The 9,442-nt window shown below is 43.7% G+C and overlaps 1 protein-coding gene across 1 annotated transcript; it reads left to right on the top strand.

Annotated features, from left to right (window-relative positions):
• The first annotated feature begins 1,606 nt into the window (after positions 1-1,606).
• srek1ip1 (SREK1-interacting protein 1) lies at positions 1,607-3,922 on the top strand. The gene is made up of 5 exons (XM_033965368.2): positions 1,607-1,708; positions 1,949-1,996; positions 2,082-2,219; positions 2,319-2,382; positions 3,363-3,922. Exons 1-5 carry the CDS (start codon positions 1,696-1,698, stop codon positions 3,592-3,594), a joined length of 495 nt encoding a protein of 164 aa, XP_033821259.1. The 5' UTR covers positions 1,607-1,695; the 3' UTR covers positions 3,595-3,922.
• The last annotated feature ends 5,520 nt before the right edge of the window (positions 3,923-9,442 follow it).

The raw sequence follows: 9,442 nt of genomic DNA, 5'->3' as shown, positions 1-9,442 counted from the left end.
GCAATACATCTTCATTCCTACAATGTTTGTCCAGTTGACAGATTTTATTTTTCTTTTGCTATGTTAATATTCAATGTTCAAACTGATTTTTGTTTACATAACGAGGTCTCTGGGGCTTATTCACAATTACACTGCCTGGCCAAAAAAAAAAAAGTCACCACCAAAAAAAAAGGTCACACACTCTAATATTTCGTTCGGCGGAAGCCTTTAGCTTTGATTATGTCACACATTCGCTGTGGCATTGTTTCGATTTCGCTTCTGCAATGTCACAAGTTTTATTTCCATCCAGTGTTGCATGAATTTTTCACCAAGATGTTGCTTTGATGATGACCGAGTCTGACGCTGCACAAAGCCTTCTCCAGCACATCCCAAAGATTCTCAATGGGGTTAAGGTCTGGACTCTGTGGTGGACAATCCATGTGTGAAAAAGATGTTTCATGCTGAAACAGTCTTTCATAATTTGAGCCTGATGAATCCTGGCATTGTCACCTTTGAATATGGCCGTTGCATCAGGGAAGAAAAAATCCATTGATGGAATAACCTGGTCATTCAGTATATTCAGGTGTCAGCTGACCTCATTCTTTGAGCACAGACTGTTGCTGAATCTAGGCCTGACCAACTGCAGCAACCACAACCTATTTGCTTGGTTGAATTCAGGTTGTGACTTTTTTTTTTGTTGGCCAGGCAGTGTAGTTCAACATTTTGTGAATTTCACTTAAGTTTCATAAAATCTATGGGACTTACTGTCTTTAGACCCTATCAGGGAGTCACATCACATTCTGAATCTGATAAACACTAATAAAGCAAAACTCAATAAATCAAACTTTATTTCTAAAGCAATCTTCTTACATAGCATGTAGCCCAAAGGGCTCTGTTTCACTATTAAAATACAATATTAATGAAGTAGATTGAGATAAGTTAAATTAGCAGTTCAACAAAGCATCAAGTCTTTAGAGCTAGCCCTTCTAGGCCTATTACAGTTTTTTCAATTGGTTTGGCATGCTTTCTAAAATCTTTAATAAATATGGCAAATCTTTTGTACACTTTGTAAAACTATTCACTTAAGACGCAACTAAAGGCACAATCATTTAGGGAACAAAAACTTATAATTTTCAAATACTGTACGTTTTAGCAGTTGATATCTGAACTGTGTCTGACCTGAACCTCAAAGTAAAAAAAACTAAACAAAAACAAAACTGGTTCAGAGTTTTCCCCTACAGAAGTCTTTGTTGTGTTTCTAGTGCTTCTGTGTCAATAAAATCTATTCATATTGTGATTTTTGTGTTTTCCCTTTTGTCCTTTGTGTCTTTGGTCTATGAACTTTGATAAAAGTGTGCACATGCATAGAAAGTGTTACAATTGCAATCTGTGTTTATGCTAATTGATAGTCGTGTTTAAAGTACTGCAAAAAGTGTTTTGTAGTTTTGATTGAGAGTTAAGGCTTGAAAATGAATATAAGGTTGTGACTACACGAGCTGAGTATTTGCTCCTCGAGTGGCGAAAACAACATAACATTCTATTCCAACCCCAGTCCAGTAGAGGGCGCGCGTGTATCTTTATTCATCTCGGCGGAACCAAGTAGAGCGCTCTGCAGTTTCCTCCCGGGTCTATTTTGATCACGGACCACACACAATCGTAGCGGCAACTGTTTTGTACGATTTATCTACGGGTTTTTTTTTTACTTTTTATAAATCAATGGATGTTCCAGGTAAAGTTTTACGGCATTCTATCTTTTCATAAAGCATTAGATACGACAATAGTAGCGATAACATAAGCAAACAAATCAAGAATGATCAAATAACTTTAGTAACCTGTCAAAAATAGTACAGTTAACACAGAATCCACAAATCTACAAAAGCCTCATTTTAACATGAATATTGAGTTGTTGAAATTATAATGAACAAATTTGTCACTACAGTAAATTGGTCGCTTGTTTTGATCTTAATAGGACCAAATAAAGATAACATCAGAGCGGGGTGCAAGAAATGTGGATATCGTAAGTTTCATTAAACTATTTTAACCAACGTTTTTACGTACCTATGCATCAATGTAGTCTTGTCTTATTATGTTTGTTTTCTCAGCGGGGCATTTGACTTTTGAGTGCCGAAATTTCATAAGAGTTGACCCTCAAAAAGACATCGTACTGGACGTGAGCAGCACCAGCACAGAGGAGAGTGAAGACGATGAACCCTTGCAGGTCAATGAGAGGCAACGTAAAGGTAAATGGAGTAAAAAGCCACCCAAAGTGCAAAGGCAAGTCTGAGGGTTTGGTATATTCAAATAAATGGCACATTCGTGTGTCTACCTCATTTTTGTAGGTAATGATGACCGAAAAGTAAAGAACAAACGCAAGAAGAGTAAGGATCGCAAGTCAAGAAAAAGGTACATTTTTATTTATTGATAAACAGTTAACCCCAAGTCATTCATTAGAAGACTTTTATTTTTCATTCATTAGACTTTTAAGTTTGATTGAAGTGAACCTAAACCAAACAACAAAGCCGTAGTTATTTTTGCACTCACGTTCATATGAACGTGAATACATTTTTGAATCTTTTGTGTTATCTTTTTACACATGCAAAATTATGTGTAACTGGTCTAATAATGAATTAGTGTTGATTATCTAAATCTAAAGTTACTTTGTCATAGTACTTGCAAATAGTATTCAAAAGAAGGCTGGTGAAGCACTGAGGATTTCAGTCAGTTCATGTAGTATTTTTTTTTTATAGTGTGAAATACAGCCATCTGCTGTCCAATACAGAGATAACAGATTGGCACATCTTATTCCAGTGTCAAAACTTGAGCATTGTGCACAGAAATAAAACATATATATTTTTCATACTGTGCATTTCGAAATACACATCAACACAGGCACTGATTATTTAATAATAAAAATAATTTAAGGTGCCATTCAAGCATTTCATTGCTTTGAAGTATAAACCAATTTAATGTACTAAGAGCGAGAGAGACTTTAGAAATACACCAAAATGTGCCCACAGCAAACCACTCTATGAAGGGAATTTACTGAATGTTCCCAACACAAACCAAGACCTTGTTGGCCATAATCACTTGCAGGATTTTCTTGTCAACCATGCAGCGCTTCCTACTGATGGGGAAAACTAATGAGATCTCAAAACCAGTCACAACATGAAGCTTCACCAAAAAAATCTTGAGCCATGCTTTGAAACTCTGAAATTTATGGCCTTAGGTTTCTTCTGGGTTCTCCGGTTTCCCTTACCTAAAAACATGAACAATAGACTTCCCAAAGCATACTCTTCTGAAAATGTACTTTTTAAGAACGAATAATGTTGTCTTTCTCTTTGTACATACTCCAAAATATATTTCAAATGTAATTTTATTTACAGATGCCCCTCATCTTCATCAAGTGAAGAAGAGACGCCAAAAAAGAAAAAGAAGAAACACCGGTCCAGCTCTGACAGTGATGAGCGATCCAAGAAGAAGAAACTGAAAAGCCACAAAAAGAAAAGTAAAAAGAACAAAAAGGACAACAGTAAAGATGACAAAAAGAAGCACAAGAAGAGGAAACATGAATCGTCCTCCTCGTCAAGTAGCAGCCAGTCCTCAGACAGTGACTGACTATGAATCAAATGTACCAGATTTGTCATTTTGGGTTTTACAGAACATACTTTTAGGTTTCTACATAAATAAGGGATTATAAAACCATAATTTTAATTGAATATGTTTGTGATGGATGAAAACGTGTTGAAACAATATACATTTAGTTTTGTGGACTCTGAATGCATAAAACACCATGCTATAAAAATGACAGTCACTCTGTGATTCCAGAAGATTGTGAAAGTAAATTATCCACCCACATTCATTTACATGGATAAATGGGGATGCTTGATGTCCATTTATCTTACTGTATTTTTTTTATAATGAAATAATAAAAGTTGTTTGACACCATTTGCAAAATGGTAATTTATGCTGAAGCTAAGTACTTTTACATGTATTGTTCCACTTTTAGTTGCCCAAATATCCTCAATTGCCTGTTTCACCGGATGTCAAGTGAATGTTCATGTGTTTTCCAAAAGAGGGCAGCACAGCACATCAAATAGATACTGGGGCACATTTGACCTTAGAAAACAAAATACACTTATATTCTTAATCTTCACCCACCAACCCTACATTTCTTAATCTAGCTGTGCATATTCCATTAAGAACACATTCACTGATTGTACAATACCTGGAAATGAAGAGTTCCTAATATGTCTAATGTGTTTTTGTTGCCCTCTAGTGCTCAAAGAGTGAATGTTGAGAACCTAAACCCCCTGAGGGCAATAATATCTCTTCCAAGAAGTTGTGATGACACATGACAATGATGGATTATGAAAACACGAAAGTTGTGAATGCCTTGGGAAATGCCAAACGTCAATCTGATTTGCCAGAGCCTTCATCTGTTTATACAACACGAGAAGCTGTAAGTCACGTCCGCATTTCCCATATCACACCACCACAAACATATAGCCCACCCACAACTAACTGTACATAATCAAACTCAAACCTATTCTTGCATGACAGTGGCTCAGTGGTTAGAGCAGTGATCTCCAACCCAAAGGTTCCTGGATTTATTTCTGCTTTGACCAAGTCCTGTCATCTTGTCCTTAGGCAAGACACTTCACCCACATTGCCTATGAAAGTGTTGTGTGTGTGAGTGATTGGTGGTGGTCAGAGGGGCTGTGCAGATTGGCAGCCTTGCTTCTGTCAGTCTGCCGCAGGAAAGCTGTTGCTACGAAAGTAGCTTCGAGTATTGAATGAATTAATAATGACTACAGTGTAGCACTTTGAGAGGCTTTGACAAGCCTGTAAAGTGCATTACAAGTGTAAAGCATCATCATCATCAGTATTATTATTATTATTATTATTATTATTATTATTATTATTATTATACAATGCCTTAAAGTTACAATCACTGTAGTTTTCCATTTGAAGTGTATACAAGTGTGCAGAGACATTTACAGTAGATTTCTTGATGGACTGATAACCCCCAGTGACAATATACCATTCCAGAAAAGATTTTCATTGTATTATTTGGAATGATTTTCTTCAGACTCTTGTTTGATGTGTGCTGTTGTTTTCTCGCTCTTCATAAAGGCATCATTCATTTTGCTTATAACCTAAGGGGATGTGTGTTGTAACACACTGAACTATGCAGAGCTTATGAATGAATTCACTGCCACAGCATGCATTTTATAATACATTTTAAAATAATTAAGCTGTATTTTGAGAACAGAGAATACATCTATACAGTTAATATAGATCTTTGTTCTCAAACTGTGGTTATGGGCCTGTTTGTTGAGACCTCCATCCATCCATTTTCTTCCACTTATCTGGGGCCAGGTCGCGGGGGCAGTAGTCTAAGCAGGGACTCCCAGACTTCCCTCACCCCAGACACATCCTCCAGCTCCTCCGGTGGGACCCCAAGACGTTCCCAGGCCAGCCGAAAGACATAGTCCCTCCAGCATGTCCTGGGTCTTCCCCGGGGCCTCCTCCCAGTGGGACATGCCCAGAATATCTCACTAGGGAAGCGTCCAGGAGGCATCCTAAGCAGATGCCCGAGCCACCTCAGCTGGCTCCTCTCAACGTGTAGGAGCAGCGGCTCTACTCCGAGCTCCTCCCGTGTGACCGAGCTCCTCACCCTATCTCTAAGGGAGCGCCCAGCCACCCTATGGAGGAAACCCATTTTGGCCGCTTGTATCCGTGATCTTGTCCTTTCGGTCATTACCCAGAACTCATGACCATAGGTGAGGGTAGGAACATAGATTGACCGGTAAATCAAGAGCTTTGCCTTCCAGTTCAGCTCCTTCTTCACCACAACGGACCGATACAGCGACCGCATCACTGCAGACGCTGCACCGATCCGCCTGTCAATCTCATGCTCCATCCTTCCCTCACTTGTGAACAAGACCCTGAGATACTTGGAACTTCTCCACTTGAGGCAAAGGCTCTCCACCCACCCGGAGAGAGCAAACCACCTTTTATCGGTCGAGAACCATGGCCTCGGATTTGGAGGAGCTGATTCTCATCTCAGCCGCTTCACACTCAGCTGCAAACCGCCCCAGTGCCTGCTGCAGGTTCTGGCTCGAAGAAGCCATTAGGACAACATCATCTGCAAACAGCAGAGATGAGATCCTGTGGTTCCCGAACCAGACCCCCTCCGGCCCCTGGCTGCGCCTAGAAACTCTGTCCATAAATATAATGAACAGAACCGGTGACAAAGGGCAGCCCTGGTGGAGTCCAACATGTGCTGGGAACAGGTCCGACTTACTGCTGGCAATGCGAACACAGCTCCTGCTCCGGTCATACAGGGATGGGACCGCCCTTAGTAAAGAGTCCCGGACCCCATACTCCCGGAGAACACCTCCAAAGGACACCACGAGGGACACGGTCGAATGCCTTCTCCAGGTCCCCAAAACACATGTGGACTGGTTGGGCAAACTCCCGTGAACCCTCAAGGACCCGATGGAGAGTATAGAGCTGGTCCAGTGTTCCACGACCGGGACGAAAACCACACTGCTCCTTCTGGATCTGAGGTTCGACTATCGGTCGGATTCTCCTCTCCAGTACCCTGGAGTAGACCTTACCGGGAAGGCTGAGGAGTATGATTCCCCTGTAACTGGAATACACTCTCTGGTCCCCCTTCTTATACAGAGGGACCACCACCTCGGCCTGCCAGTCCAGTGGTACTGTCCCCGACCGCCACGCAGTGTTGCAGAGACATGTCAGCCAAGACAGTCCCACAACATCCAGAGACTTGATTTACTCGGGATGGATCTCGTCCTCCCCCGGAGCCTTGCCACCGAGGAGCTTGCCAACCACCTCGGCGACTTCAGCCAGGGTGATGGTTGAGTCCGCCTCCGTCCCCAGTCTCTGCTTCCTCCTCAGAAGACATGACGGGGGGATTGAGGAGATCCTCAAAGTATTCCTTCCACCGCCCGACAACATCCCCAGTCAAGGTCAGCAGCTCTCCACCCACACTGTAAACAGTGTTGGTGAAGCACTGCTTCCCCCTCCTGAGGCGTCGGACGGTTTGCCAGAATATCTTTGAGGCCGTCCGATAGTCTTCCTCCATGGCCTCCCCGAACTCCTCCCAACCCTGAGTTTTTGCCTCTGCGACCGCACAAGCCACGGCACACTTGGCCCGCCGGTACTCATCGGCTGCCTCAGGAGTCCCACGAGCCAACAAGGCTCTATAGGACTACTTCTTTAGCTTGACGGCATCCCTTACTTCCGGTGTCCACCACCGGGTTCGGGGATTGCCGCCGCGACAAGCACCTCAGACCTTACAACCACAGCTACGAGTGGCCGCATTGACAATAGAGGTGGAGAACATGGCCCTCTCGGAGTCCATGTCCCCAGCCTGCCCTGGGATCAGGGAGAAGTTCTCCCGGAGGTGTGAGTTGAAGACCCCCCTGACAGAAGTCTCCGCCAGACCCTTACAATATGCTTGGACCTGCCAGGTCTGTCCGGCTTCCTCCTCCGCCAGCGGATCCAACTCACCACCAGGTGGTGATCGGTTGACAGGTCAGCCCCTCTCTTCACCCGAGTGTCCAAGACGCGCGGCCGGAGATCAGATGACATGACAACAAAGTCAATCATCGACCTCCGACCTAGGGTGTCCTGGTGCCACGTGCACTGATGGACACCCTTGTGCTTGAACATGGTATTCGTTATGGACAAACAGTGATTAGCACAGAAGTCCAATAACAGAACACCACTCGGGCTCAGATTAGGGAGGCCGTTCTTCCCAATCACGCCCCTCCAAGTGTCACTGTCATTACCCACATGGGCATTGAAGTCACCCAGGAGAACAACAGAGTGCCCAGTTGGTGCACTATCTAGTACCCCTCCCAGGGACTCCAAGAAGGTTGGGTACTCTGCACTGCTGTTTGGCCCGTAGGCCGCCACAACAGTGAGAGACCTGTCCCCAACCCGAAGGCGCAGGGATGCGACCCTCTCGTTCACTGGTGTGAACCCCAACACGAGGCGGCTGAGCTGTGGGGCAATGTGCAAGCTCCGGCTCCTTCCCCCCCAGCGAGGTGACATTCCATGTCCCCAGAGCCAGTCTCCATGTCCGGAGATCCGGTCGTCGAGGCCCCCGCCTTCGACTGCCCAGATCTCCATGCACCGGCCCTTTACGGATCCTCTCGTGGGTGGTGGGTCCACATGAGGACGGCCCCACGTCACTCCTTCAGGCTGAGCCCAGCTGGGCCCCGTGGGGAAAAGCCCAGTCACCAGGCACTTGCTGTCGAGCATCCACCCCAGGCCTGGCTCCAGGGTGGGGCCCGAGTAACGGCGGTCTGTGCGACGTAACTGGCCTTGATTTATCTCTCGTCATAAGGGGCTTCTGAGCCGCTCTTAGTCTGACCCATCCCCCTGGACCTGTTTGCCACGGGTGACCCTACCAGGGGCATGAAGCCCCCGACAACATAGCTCCCAGGATCATTCATGCACTCCAACCCCTCCACCACGTTAAGGTGGCGGTTCAGGGAAGGGTTGTTGAGACGTGTCCCAGTTTATTCCTGGTTTAAACCATATTTCAGAGTGGTTGTGGCTCAGTGGTCAGGCCCTTCACCCACAAACCAAATGTTGGCAAGTTCTGACCAATGCATATGGACATTATGATTTTGGACAAACAAGACACTTCACCCTCCATCTACTGTATGAACGTTAGAGTAATATGAACAGAAAAATTGAATATGCTCTTTTGATGATATCATGAATCACTGCTTCTCTGCAGCAGCTCGGACTCTCCAATTGGTCAGTCACCATCACACAATGGATTCAACCAATTGTGGTGAATAGAGCATTCTCAAAGAAGCAGATGCAGTACAAAACTAACTGAGATTTAAAAAAAAAATATATATATATATATATTTTTTATTTTTTATTTTTTTTTGCATAGCCATAATGACATTCCTAGCCCATTAATGCTACGCTTCATGTTATTATATAATGGACACAGAAATAGTTGTTGGAAAACTTAAACTGACCTTAGGTCCAAGAATTATTAGTAAACAAGTTAAGTAGCTCAACTGTGTTGTTACCGTAGAAACTTTCTATTGTGTAACTTCATAATTGTCCAGATGGCGAGAAGTCCATTTGAAGGATAGAATGAAGTGCGGCCGTGTGCAGTCGCATTGAGGACCCCATATGCTGACTGTATAAGAAAACAAGCTCTCCTCCGTTCACCAGATCATTGACTTTTATTGAGCCTGTTAGGCCTTACCGAAATGCACAGCAAATGGGACTCCACTGAGCCATTTAAATGAAGATAAGATATTCACAGTCATCTTTTTTCAGTGGCTTATCTGCAGAAGAGCGCTGATCTCAGTATCTCCAAGGCATTTCTCTCCAACTTGGAAGAAATTTGTTAACAAAATGGCAGTGGAAATGGTGTGCTATTGCCTCAAATGGTCTCACA

This window comes from Periophthalmus magnuspinnatus, chromosome 4 (assembly GCF_009829125.3).
Source record: "Periophthalmus magnuspinnatus isolate fPerMag1 chromosome 4, fPerMag1.2.pri, whole genome shotgun sequence".
Classification (NCBI taxonomy): domain Eukaryota; kingdom Metazoa; phylum Chordata; class Actinopteri; order Gobiiformes; family Gobiidae; genus Periophthalmus; species Periophthalmus magnuspinnatus.
The sequence above is the reverse complement of the archived record's forward strand: the minus strand, read 5'-3'. Positions and strand labels throughout refer to the sequence as shown.

Bases quoted from the DNA above. Each gene is read 5' to 3' on its own strand.
- srek1ip1 (XM_033965368.2), top strand. The intron at 1,997-2,081 runs GTAAGTTTCATT...TTGTTTTCTCAG, and splicing joins GTGCAAGAAATGTGGATATC to CGGGGCATTTGACTTTTGAG. The intron at 2,383-3,362 runs GTACATTTTTAT...TTTTATTTACAG, and splicing joins GATCGCAAGTCAAGAAAAAG to ATGCCCCTCATCTTCATCAA.